The 13,365-nt window shown below is 39.2% G+C and overlaps 1 protein-coding gene across 2 annotated transcripts in view; it reads left to right on the top strand.

Moving 5' to 3' along the window:
• The first annotated feature begins 2,284 nt into the window (after nucleotides 1–2,284).
• Nucleotides 2,285–13,365, top strand: part of LOC127441242 (PEX5-related protein-like) — a 49,672-nt gene continuing 38,591 nt past the window's right edge. Inside the window, exons 1-2 of one of the 2 annotated variants that reach the window (XM_051698414.1) lie at nucleotides 2,285–2,525; nucleotides 11,047–11,139. In XM_051698414.1, the coding sequence (XP_051554374.1) occupies nucleotides 2,505–2,525; nucleotides 11,047–11,139 (114 nt within the window). In that variant the 5' untranslated portion in view covers nucleotides 2,285–2,504. The remainder of the gene's footprint in view (nucleotides 2,526–11,046; nucleotides 11,140–13,365) is intronic. The other variant, XM_051698415.1, reaches the window with a different exon arrangement.

Here is a 13,365-nt window from a genome sequence, read left to right on the forward strand (position 1 = left end):
ATAGAAGTCTGGAGCTGTCCAAGGTGCTAAAGCAGCCAGACAGTGGCGATTTACCTGAATGTGCATGCGCCCGTGGCACCAGGCGTGTTATTGTACATGTCGTTTGAGCCAATACTGGAGAGGTCTCATGTGTAACAGACCTAACGGTATGATGGCTGATGCTGCCGCCATAAAACCCAGTATTTTCTGAAAAGACTTCAGTGGACATGTTTTCCACTGTTTGAACTTGAGACAGACACCCTGAAGAATGGCCTGAACGTGCTCGCTTTCATGCTCACGGAGTTGAGTTGAACTCCAAAAAAGGAGATGTGTTGGCTGGGGGAAAGTGTGCTTTTCGCCCAGTTGACATTCAGACCTAGGCTTTTCAGATGGAAAAGCAATAAGCCTCTGTGTTCGCTCAGCAGAGCCTCTGATTGGGCTAGTAACAGCCATTCGTCGAGGTTATTCAACACACTCACACTGTTCATTTTCAATGGGGCGAGTGCTGCATCAATGCATTTCGTGAACTTGCAGGGAGCCAGAGGCAGACCAAAAGGAAGGACTTTGAATTGATGCAAACCAGTCCTGTGGGCAGATGTGCATTAAGATCTGTTTCTGAGTTATCCCTCGGTGCATGATTCGTGCCGGGATGGCTGGTGCCTTCACTTGGGCCACGGTTTATGTGGCTTCACTGCTGGCTCCGTGGTGGCTTTTGGTGTAATTTGGGCAGCGAGAGTGGGGTTTTTTGTCAGCTGCTGACTGGATCCGCCGGGTGAGAAGGTGTGACTGTTTTTGAGCAGCCCCCTCGGATTCATCCATCTCCACCTCGCGGCCCTGCCATAGCTCCTCATGTGGTCCCTCAAACCTGACCATCTAGCAACAACAATCATGCCAGAGAATGGTTTGAAATGACAAAGTCTACGGTAACTAAGATAACCACTCGGTGCAATTGCGGTGAGAAGAATAACATCTCAGAATTCTATTCTGAGATGTGGATTGGCATTGTTTTGGTGGCACAAAGGGGACCTACACAATAATAGGCAGGTGGTTTTAATGTTGTGGCTGATCAGTGTATATACTATATATACAAAGTATCCTATAAGGATACAGTTAACTCCTGCCAGAGCACTGTGGGAAGTGGGTAGGTGTCTCACTGAAGTGTCACTTGTTCGACAGTGAGCCTCTGAAGCGAAGAACCCATTACAGAGAGCGTCCTTGACAGCGAGGTGGAGAAAACTTCACCGGAACACACAGGGGAGCAGTAAACATTGTCGCTGCAGGCGCAAGGAGCACAGGTGACAAGTCATCCTGTTGGTGTCTCACAGAGAAGAATTGTCCACTGAACGTGTATCTCCACGGCGAAGTCGAGAGGGTTTCCTTGACGAAGTCGAATATTTGTTGTCATGAAGGAAGAAAAATCTGAAGTAACGGTGATTGAGCGCCTGCTTATACAGGCCAAGTGCACGCCTAAGGGGGCGGGACTTAAACACCATTGCCAATCAGAAGATTGCCGTTATTGTATAAGGGTTTCAACTAGGTTGTCGAGGAAAGTATTCCCCATAGCAATGTTGAGTGAACTGAATTGAAAGGAAAGGAAAATTCTGTCATCAAACCCAAATGACAGGATGTTCGGGAGAATGCTAGCCTCAGTCTCCATTCACTTTCATTGTGTGCAAAAAAGATGCAATGAAAGTGAATGGTGACTGGGGCTAACATTCTGCCTAACTTCTCCTTTTGTGTTCCATAGAAGAAAGTTATACGGGTTTGTTTGGAAAAACATGAGGGTGTTCTTCCAATCATTTTTGGGTGAACTTTCCCTTAAATACAGACTTCGTTGTGATCAAGCAAGAAATGCACACAACAGAGTTTATGGGTCCCACATTATCCAACATCCCAGATTACCCTAATTCACCCTATTTACTCTGTGAATCTGCTTGTGAATATGCTTTGTTAGTATTATTACTATTATAATTAGTTATAATTGTATGCAACTTAAATGCACCTATGTGTGACATGGCCACTGTAATGTAAAGTGTTCCCAATTTTAAAACAGAAAATGTCCACTCAGCAGCATAAAGTTCATTAATAAATCTAGAGTCTAGACTCTAGACCATGTACAGTAGTTTAATGACGCCCTCCCGCAGCAACAGCAGCAGCACATCTTGAGCGTTGATGTTATTCATGGGAGGTGGCATTCTGCTCAATGAGGCGTTTCCGCGCTGAAGTGGGCTGGGACAGGAACATTTCCACTAAGAAGTGGAATAACCCGAGGAAAAAAAAAGCGATAGACCACACAATTTCTTTTCCACATCACGCAGTGGTCGCTCTACCTCATGAAATGATACGAACGTAAGAAACTCGGATGCGCGGTCTCGTGAAAGGTCCTGTTAGAGGAATCCTCACGTGGACGCAGCTGGAGCATGAAAACATTTCAGTACCCGATACTCAGGGATAGCTCAGCTCCTCTTTCTCCTCCTCATTAATTTACCAACAGACGGAAGGCGTTTTCATCACGTACACTGAAGATGTACCAGGGACATTCACAGGTAAGCTCGCTTGCTTCTTTTATGTATTATTGTGCAACGGCGCGTGAAGCATCTCTATCGGCACGTGCGCATGTGAAAACTAAATCAGCCCAAATTTGTGGGAGTTTTTACTATTCTCTCCTGGAAAATCCCACTCTTTAAGCTGTGTTTTTAACGTGTGTGCAAAGTGAAAAAATATTTAATGACACAAGCAAGAACTGTAAGAGGAGGAGGTGAACTTAGAAGCAAAGATCATGTTGCAAGGCGTTATTTGTCCCATTTAAGGGTTTAACTGTCTGAAGTGAACATTTCAGATTATATGCTTGATTTACGAGTGGCCTCGAAAACTCTGTTTGTTTTTTAGTTATAAGACTTGTCATTGTCTATAATTGAATTTGATAGAAAATATCATAGGGAATAGTTACAGTGTTTTAACATCATGTTTCTTGACGCAAACATAAAAATGTGTCTGTATAAAGCACATATGTCTTGCTTTCTGCAATAAATAGTAGATGTGAAATTGTACATCTACTGTATGTGTTTAAGCCTAAGAACGTGCATTCATTTTTTTTTTCATAATGGAAAAGGTCCTGTGCCAGCTCAGTGTTTTGTAGAACTTGTAGAAACTAATTTAAAATGCAATTATTTACCTTCCTTTTTTAATGACCACACAATCTATTTAAGAAAAATCATAATAAGATCTAATATTTGAATATGGTAAAAACCAAATGATCATGGATGTCATGACCCCTTCTGTTCATGACTGCAGGCTCAACATAGGTCTTTTGCACTTGGAAGGAATGTGACCTTCATAGATTCAGATGAACTTAGATGTTGCCTGCTGCCATTCACATGACTGATGATGCTGCGCTTGCACTTCAGGGAACTACCATCAAGAATGGTTTGCTTCCAAGTCCTCAATATAAATGTGTGTTCTGTAGAGGTAGACCGATATATCTGTTTTGTCGATTAATCGGTGCGGATAGTCTCTTTTAGGAAATAACGGTTATCGACAAAAATGCTGATTGTCGCTGTTTTAAAAGAAATAATACATTTCTCTGTGGTCGGCGCTGGAGGATTCTACAGTTTGAATGGCTTGATTCTACAGTATAAGTAGAATCTAAATGAATTTTTATGGTAATCAGCATTATGCATGCCAGTGCTGTCCATTGAACCTAATTTGTATTGAACCCAGAATATTACGTAAAATTTACAGCATTGTAATGGAGCCAAGTCTCCGTCATTGCAAAATAAGAGTCCATGTTGTGTTTCGGGCTTGTTTATAGTTAAAAGTCCTGCATTATGCACCAAATTTCTGGTTATTATTGGGAAGTTGGTTGATAAATAAATAAATAAAAATAAAAAAAACATCACAATATGAAAAGACTAAGAATTAAAAAAAAAAAAAAAACAGTCTGCCGATTAATTGCTTATCTGCCTTTTCCACCACCGTAGTTATCGGTGTCAGCAAAATCCACTATTGGTCGACCTCTAGTCTTCAGTCTCACCAAGCGGTAAATCTGAATAGTATGATATTAGTCCACATGTCTGTGTCACATTTCTTATGACTGCACAAAGTAAAATGCCTTTGCATTTGTGATTAAAAAGCAATGTACTGTCCTCATGTTTGCAAGAAAGCAAAGCACTATTTACACATTTTCCCTTCAGTTCCAGTCTGATGTTCTTGATGCACAGGCGGAGGTGCTGAGTGATGTTGTAAAACATGTTTTTAAGTTTAAGTTGTGTGGAAAGGCTTGCATGGTGCTGTTTTATGGATGTTACAGAAGCTCCCCACTAAGCACTGCCACTCGCTGCACTGCATGTTTTGAATCTGCTCGTAAGCAGAATCGATGCTTGGTTGATTTTCTGTGCATTTGAATCATGCGACTACTGGATTGGCTCTCAATGGTGATGGAAAAATTGCTTTTAATTCTCAGATGAGAAAGGGTAATGTTGTCACTTGCTCTTATGCCCACCTGATACATTGTTAGGTGAAAAAGGCCCTTTATGGCAGCAATGCCTGTGCATGCAGTACTAGTTAAAGCTTTCTGGAGGGACCATTACGTGTGTGGGAGTGTGGGAGACTAACAAAGAGAAGCGTGAGAAAGCCCTTTGATGTGCTCTTGTCAGCGAAAATTCACCCCCACTAAAACATTATGCTGGGAATTTTGCACTTGGAATACTGCCTTTGTCCCATTTATGTCAGCAGACTGAGGTGTGTGAGTCAGTGTCTCCAAAAACCATGCTCTTTATTTGTAGTAAACTGTGTTTCTAATATTTTATCAAGCTTTTGTGGTGGATAGAAATTCAGATTAACTTTCATACTGAGATATTCATGTTTCTCAGTTAGACTTTGTTGCTGTTTTTTTTTTCATTAGAGTTGAAAGGTTTACCTAAAAAAAGAATGAAGCTTACTGTGCTTAATTTGATTATTAGCTCAATAACAGTAATGAATTCTCAAGCATTTTCATGCTGAACCGCACAAAACAGAGTCAGTGCAAAGGTTAATTTGAAACTAACTCCTTGCGTGAGGCAAGCGCATGCTGCATATATTATCTATTTGCAGTGTTTTGTTAAATTGTCTTCTTCATTTACTGTCTCCATATGAGCTAAAGTATCTCAGAAGCGGGCAGTAATTCATTCCTTTAAAAACCTGCTGATGCACTCATAAAAGGAGGTATACAATTACAGTAGTTAATTTTTATGAATGTATTTTTCATTCATTCGAAAAGCACTCATACTTTGATGATTAGATGGATATAACAATGAATGGGAGCCAAATAGAATATGATGGAAAATCATGTCTCTTGAATTCAACCTCTGGTAAATAACTTGAGAATGACAATGAGTCAACCCACTCATACAAACTGATGGCTAAAAATAAATACATTTATTTTTTCTAATAAGTGTTTTTAATTTGGTCCTTGGAGACAATCATAATTGGACTCCAAAGTGGAAAAACAAGAACAAACTGATTGTGACTTCCTCATGTAAAACCAAAGGAGGAATTATGATAACCCAATAAACAACAGCAGAATTAAACAACAAGAGATTGAGAGAAATATGAGAACATGTTGAAACAAAGCAATATTATACAACAATATATAATATATGTAATATTATATTACAATTGACCATTGTAGGGCTTACTAACCCTGATGTTTTTAATCAACTATCAATCTGTCTTTGTACATTTCCAGTTCAAATAACATAGAAAGCCACACTATAAATGTAAAGGCAGTTTGAGAGTTGGGTAAAAGCATCTGGATTAGTAGATCCTACATTGGAAAAGCAGAAATCAGAGTGCTGCTATTGAAATTCAATGACAGTTGAACCGCACCATAAAACACTGATCAATAGACATTGCTCATTCATTTAGCTCACAATGTTCCAGTAACCTGAGAGAATTATCACTCATACTGGGATCTATAGATAGAGCAGTATTGGACATTAAGCCAGTTCTGAAAAGGAACCCCACACCTCATCTTGAAGTCAACATAAAATCAAAATTAACATTATTTACTCTGTAAATGCATGTTCCTGGTCTTCTTGTAAAACAAAATGTAAAATACATCAATGCATTATGCAAAATAAAAAAATATCAGCAAGCACGGTACGTTCAGATGACGTCACCAGTTAGGCTAATCGTCCTTTCGTTCTCACCACATTCTAACAACATACAACACTAGCATCGCCACTACGAATATGGGACTCAAAAATGTATATTAACACAACGTAATTTGGTATGTTGCAGCGACAGATATGATTCGGTCTTGTTATGCCGTCACAGCGTATCTGTGTTAGCTGGAAATATAAGAACTTGCTTTGCCTCGGAGTCTTAACTTTTCTTTTCGTCTGACGTCATTAATCGTGCTTAATGTTTTCACGAATTATCCTCTTTGTCTCAGAAATCGGTAGTTAACGGCATTTCATGTAGACTTCAAATTGTGCTGAAATCACCAATTTCAAAGTAAGCTAATGGAATAGTCCCATTTATGAAATCAACACAGTATATACAAATGTCATTGACTCCTTGGAGGGCTAAAGGCAGGGCACAAACACTCCCTCTGGAATTCATCCTCTCCATGCCTTCAAAAAGTGGGTGAGATATGAACTCTAATGCAGGTTGCTCTACACTGCAGCTTAAACTGTTAATCACTGAAAGCATCTGGATTTGCTCATGTCAGCTGTTGTACCACTTTTCCTGAACCAGATCATACTCCATAGACAACATACTGCCATCTGACACAGCAGCCACAGTGGATGGCATAGATATTCCATGGTTAAAGTAGGCACAAAACGCAGAGGATTATAATAAATTGGAGAGAAAAAAAAGCTCGGCGCAAATAGCACAGGCTTTTTCTGTCTGACCTATAAGCGTGCTTACATGTGCGGATTATACTCACATTGCCTTTTTTCCTGTAAAAGCAAATCTCATATCATGCCTGGCCTTTAAATAATGTTGTCTCATGCTTTGTGAAAATATGCTCAAGCCAAACATTTTCCAGTTGTCACTGTGAAGGGCTAATTGCTTGGATACTGTATAGGCTAAAACTGTGGCCTTTTAACTAACTTTGAATATACTGTGGTTGCTAAAGGTATGATTAATGCTAATAAGCCTCTGGTGGGCCTCAGAAGAGCCGACACTGACCTCGGATACGAGCAAAGATTGATGCAGCCTTAGGCTGCCTAGCTCTCTAAGGTACTGCTTGGAGGATGTTCAAGGTAACACAATGTTTTTGTTCCTGCTGGAAGCTGCGCTTTGATCATTGCTTGATATGTGCATAGTAGGCTTACAGACATTGAGAATTCTCTTTTGCTTCTAGTGGCACAAGAACAACAAGTTAAGCATGTAGGTGGATGGCTTGTAGCATGATTAAAACACAAAAATAAATTATATTAACTATTTACATTTCCTTGACTTTTCAAGATTTTATTCATTTCTGTCCTATTTCCAGATTTTCCATGACCGCAGAACACTGACATGTTAATTTTATCTAAAACATTTTTGAAACATACAGTATGTTAGATCTAAATATAAATGTAGTTCATCCAAAGAATGATAACTGTCTCATCATTTACTCACTCTTATGATGTATGATGTGAATATATCCATACAATGCAAGACAGTTGGGTCCAAAACTTCTAAGCTCCAAAAAAGGACATTAATATAGGGCCATACAGCACTCTTGCTCGTGTGATATTGCTTTATTATAGCTATATCTGACAACCCAAGTTGAACCAAAGTCCCTTCAGTGCAAGTCAGGTCACTCTGCGGCTATATTTGTAATTGTAACGTTTCTGGGCAGCCTGCAGGACACAGTTTTATAAGGATATAACTCCAGGCTTCTATTTACTTGGATGGGGAAAGACTGAAATATTAAATTGTGCTTCTTTAGCTCAGATGACGCAAAAACAAAAACAAAAAAATGCACATTTTCAGGCTGGTCCAGCTAATTCGCATGGGCGTGCTTGAAAACTGAAATGCGATGTCTCTATCAAAAAGGTGATTGGCTCTTTTGCCTGTATGGTGGGACTTTCATTTTTATAGCCACCATAATCAGCAATACGATTTCTCCCAGTCATAAGGATACCAGTGACCCATCTCATCCAATACTGTCTCTGGTTACCTCAAGCTGTCTATAGCTTTCATGATTAATTGTCCAATAAAATAATTGAAGGGCTATTGGCGGAAGTTTGATTAGGTGGAGTAATTGTGTTCCATTACAAGCAGAATCTGATTTTCAAAACTTTCAAGGCTAATTAGTTTAGCTAATGACCAAAGTGGACAACTTAATACACAAATAATTTGATATGTAAATAGTTTGATAATCAGGTTAGAAGGACTAGAATCAATTCATTGTCCATTTCAAAGTCTTACACATAACAGAAGCTAGATGCTTCAGTTATCTGACCATGTATCAAGCAGCTCTTGAGACAACAGATATGCTGCGCTGAAACGAAAAAACACATAGCGCTTGTGTTAGCATGCTCGACAATTCCTCTGCTTGCAGATCCTCTCAGGCACGGTCCATTTTCACCCAGTCAACACAACCTGAGTCCACCACACGTGGGATGAGATTTTATCACCCACTACGAGTCAGTTCTTATTATAACACGACACTGCACATTTCTGTCTTTTGACCTTCTCACTTCTTGTTTTTCAAAGTTAATCTTTCAGAAATGCGTCTCGAGACCCCCGTGTTCTGTTCCCATCCACTGCATTGCGTTTAACTGTTTGACAACATTGCTTCCTGAACGGCCCCTGAGATAATACCAAACCACCCTGATTGAAAGGTGAGAGAACTTTTAATTAAGCTCACAGCATTGTATCTTCTATGAGATGTCCGGAAACAATTCTTTGTGCTTAGATGTCTGGCAGTCATAGTATTATAGCCTCCAAATTGGATTGTAATTCTGGACTCATAATCCCTTTAGAACACAGTAGGGGCATAAGCATGACATATCCTGTTTCATTAAGAACAGAGTGCTAAGTGCCTATTTCAAACCAATCAAACCAACAAGAGCCCATGAGTAAATACCAACCAATCACAACAATATTTGAGCCCCCAATGAAGGAGTCATTAGGTGAACCAAAAGGTTTACATAATCTTGGCTTGTCACTCATGGAAGTTTTAGGTTTTCGTGAAAATGTTAGTAGTTTAAGGAGCCAGTTTTGCGAAGTGTTGGTTGTCTGTTTAATTTTTAAAGTGTAATGGAATGGCGTCTCCCAGATACGCTCTAGAGCAGAAGCTTTATTGCAGAGACAAAAGGTCAAACATGAGCTTGATGGAGTAGTGTTGAGGTTTATAATGTCACTCAATGTGGTGTTTGTGGGAAGACTAAGTGAATAAAGAGTTTGATGGATAGTCACAGACATGCCTGAGAGAGACCTCAGAGCCAACACAAAGTACATAAATACCTGACATTTTATCCTCTAAACAGCAGGTATTTTGTCCCATCTGGCTTGTGTTTTCTCCATTAGTGCTAAGCTCACTTTCAAACAATACTGTCCTTTTAAACTACTAAGTGTGAACATATGCCTGGCTTCATCTTTCTACTTAAGATGAATAAGTCCGATTTACCTGCAGAATTAAGCGAAATATGTGGCCTGTTAGAGATTCCATAAAATTCTGCAAAGCCATGTTCTTCACATTGTTTAAATAATTATTTAATCTTGATGTAAAAAGCACATAAAGAAGATACAAGTACAGGTGCAGCTATAAGAGCAAGAACACCACTGGCAATAAGCTATAGAGGTTATTATTGGCTGTATGAGGCAAATGCATTTCTTGGAATTTCTTTAACTGACTCAACATTTTCTTGCATTGTTACAAAACCTCAAAGAGCAAAACGAGAGGAAAGGATATTTTATAATCCGTACACCCCAACCCATACCTCAATCCTAAACCTAACCATAAGTGAAGTAAAAATGTACTGTTATGGTGAAAAATGCAATCTCCAAATTCCACTTAACAGTGATTATCCTTACTGATTTCAAGACCGAATGTGAACCCGAGTCCCCCATGCTGCTGTTGCAAACGCTCTTCTGGTCGCGTCACAAGGGAAGGTAAACAAACTGGAGCTGAAGCAAAAATGTCTGATGGGAGATGGCTCTTGTCAGTGAGTCGGCATCCTAGGGTACTGGAACTTTCGGAAACAAATCGCAGACTTCCCGTGTGATCTTGTTGAACATTCGCTGCATGGCGGTGCACAACGGGTCCGAATTTATGTGGAAAAGAATTTGGAAGTAACATGCCAATTTCCCATGTAATTATGTTGTAAAACCATCTAAACTTCTGGAAAGCAACATTCTTGAAAGTTCTTCTGTTTATTATATGTCTTTAAGAATATTTTTCTGGTGTTTTGTTGTTGCTGGACCCAGGAGTGCTGCATTCGCTGTTCACTTCATTGATCGCTATATACAACAGTACTGTTAGATTATTGGATTGCTATATAGGGCAAACGTTGTAGCTGTTCACCACAGCAACTACACTGGGGTTTAAATGGCAGTCTGCAGTGTTAAACATTGCCAGTGAATTGCTTCTACTCCATCTCGCAGTGTCCCAGTGGTGGCTTAAGTGCTTAGATCTAGAGTGGGGTGGGGACGGTTAAAGCACATTTGTAAGCCCAGTGTTTTTGGACAGTATCTAGCCATTGCATCCCTGAATAGAGCAATGCTAGTTTAAATGGTTTACTATTCAATGTACTTCAACATGTCCTTAGATCTGCATCGTTTTTGGCAAAAAAGTTGTTTTTATTTATTTTTTCTTATATTGGATAGAATTAATTTATTTTGTGCTGTAGAACTGTTAGATGATGAGCACATTGTTTTGTGTCAGTTGGATGAACTGCTGTTTTTTCCTGAATTATGTCCAACAAAAATGGCTTTAAAAGTGGGAAACAGAGAATTTAAAGCCTCTAAATGATCCTGAATTCCTTTGAATTGATAATATAGTAGTGTTTTTCAAAGAACCCGCACAATTCCTCCAAGAATCTGAACACAAACTGACACAATTCACTGTTGATTTCACTGTTGTAGGAGAAAGACTCTAGGGCGGTTGCTATGGTGCTGAAGGAGCTACCAAGTAAGGCATCCTCAGATGGAAAACCTCTGCTCACCGTGACAACCAAGGTGGGCTGAGCACATACACCCACCAACAGGGAGCACCAAGCATCTTTTGAGTGACTGTGTGAATAAGTGATGTAAACCCAAGAGCTTGGTGCACCCTGCTTTGAATATCCGTTAGTATTACACACATGAGCCATGTGTGTGGACGTGCTTATTTGTTTCTAAAGCAAGCTGTTCTATGGGGTTCAGATTAGATGATGTCATAAAGACCCATGACAATGGGACAGTCCATTGGGACCATTCGGTATTTCACAACACAAACAAGAGTGGCATCAGCTTTACGTGAGTGCTGATATGTGGTATCTACTTTACTCCCCATAAGCAGCTGCAGAATATTCTGTTGCTTTAAATGTATTTCTGTTTGTTGTTCTGCCTTTAAATTGCATGCACGTGACCTGTTTTACACCAAAGCCAGAGCTGCATGTTGATGTTATTTGGTGTTTTTTTCTCACATGGGAAATAATTTTTTGTAGGAAGCGAATTAAAATGTATTTTGTGGATGTTCTGGATTCTTGCTGAAATATGGGGTGGCAATGTTTTTCACGAATGCTTATATATTTGGTAGCACCACTTTTCAATCACAAATGAAGTGTGGATGTCATCTGTGGCTGATTATAAATGGATTAAGCCACTGTTTTAGGATTTTGTGATTTGGAAGGTTTGGTTCTATTCCACTGGGGATGTGGCAGAGAGCCATGGATTTCTCAATACATAGTGATGAGCTGCTCAATGGGGAATTTACTGCCAGTTACAGCTGAGAGCATGCATTGTGAAAATGGGCTGACAAGGACTTGCTAGCTCATCCTGTACAAAGGAGCAAGTGTAAGTGAAAGTAACTGGTGAACCCTTGGACAATACAAGCTGGAGTTAGGATACACAAAAGGCAAAATTGATAGCAATCATCGACCTATTTAGAGGTGAAGTGTGTAATTTTTTTTTTATTGTTCAAGACGCACTCAGTACATTGTTTAATATGTTGTCTTGGACTTACACGGTCACCTAGCGGTGTGGATGCAGCATCATTCAAACACATTCGTTTTCAGTTACCAATGCCATTGTAGAAATTCATAGAAATTCAGCCATAATTAATTTAATCCATTAGAGAAAGTGTTTAATAACAAGGAGGTTACTGAGATTAAGCAAGTAGTATTCGGTTGTTCATGTGATCATCTCTCCATGTAGAATAAAACAGCTTTTAAAAGGTTACTGCTACTGACTGGAGTCTTCATTTCATTTGAGTGGTCATAAATGTACACGTTTCAAAATTATAATACATTTCTTTAGGAGTAAAACTTTTTGAATGAGTAAAAAATTACTGTGTGCACCTTTAATAATTCTTCACTTTCTTCTACCCCACACTAGAAAAAGTGGTAACCTGCAGTTGTTATCTTAAGGAGCCATTTCTAGCTGATTCAGGTTGATTCATTGATGTCAAATAATAGTTTTAACTTGAAATAAATAAATAAATAACCCAGTTAATTTAGATGTTATCACATGAAGCACATTTTTTAGGTTAACATTTTTCTCAGTGCAGCTTAACATGCAGAGTCGGATAAAAAATAAACAATTTTTAGGTTGATTCCCCCAAAAAGTGTAATCACTGTGTGATTCAAAACACACTGATTTAGGCCACATCCACGCTAATACCTTATAATTTAAAAACACATTGATTTTGCTATTTTTCACCTTTAATCCACACTGGAACCGCATTTTCCTTCACTGAAAAGAAAACTTTCGAAAGCGCTCGATGAAGTCAGGAAACTGAAAATTGAGTTTTCAAACAACAACAGATTAGTGGGGATGTGGCCTAAACCAGTTGTGTGAGATTAGGGTGGGACTATCTGTTTGCTGACCAATGGCAAAGAGGGAGAGTGTTCAGGAGACATGTTTGAAAACAGTACTTATTTTTGCAATTCCTTATGGTGATGCTGGACATTATGCACTTTAACTATAAAGCAATGAGGACATGACTTTCAGGTATGAAAAAGAAAAATATTTAATTTTTCTGGATTCAGAGTGTTTAGACATGGGTTTGGTACAAGACTAAGCAAGATAAACCTCATGTGTTTCATACATGTTGCCTTGATACAAAACACATGGCTGTTGAATTTGCTTGTGTGTCCTTTATTGATGATTTATGACACCTGTTATGAAGTGAGGGCCCCTCGCATTGCTGACCTGAGTCAAGGGCAATTCTTTTCTAATTTTGCTATTCTTGACAGCCATATA

The sequence above is a fragment of the Myxocyprinus asiaticus genome, chromosome 5 (assembly GCF_019703515.2).
Source record: "Myxocyprinus asiaticus isolate MX2 ecotype Aquarium Trade chromosome 5, UBuf_Myxa_2, whole genome shotgun sequence".
Classification (NCBI taxonomy): Eukaryota; Metazoa; Chordata; class Actinopteri; order Cypriniformes; family Catostomidae; genus Myxocyprinus; species Myxocyprinus asiaticus.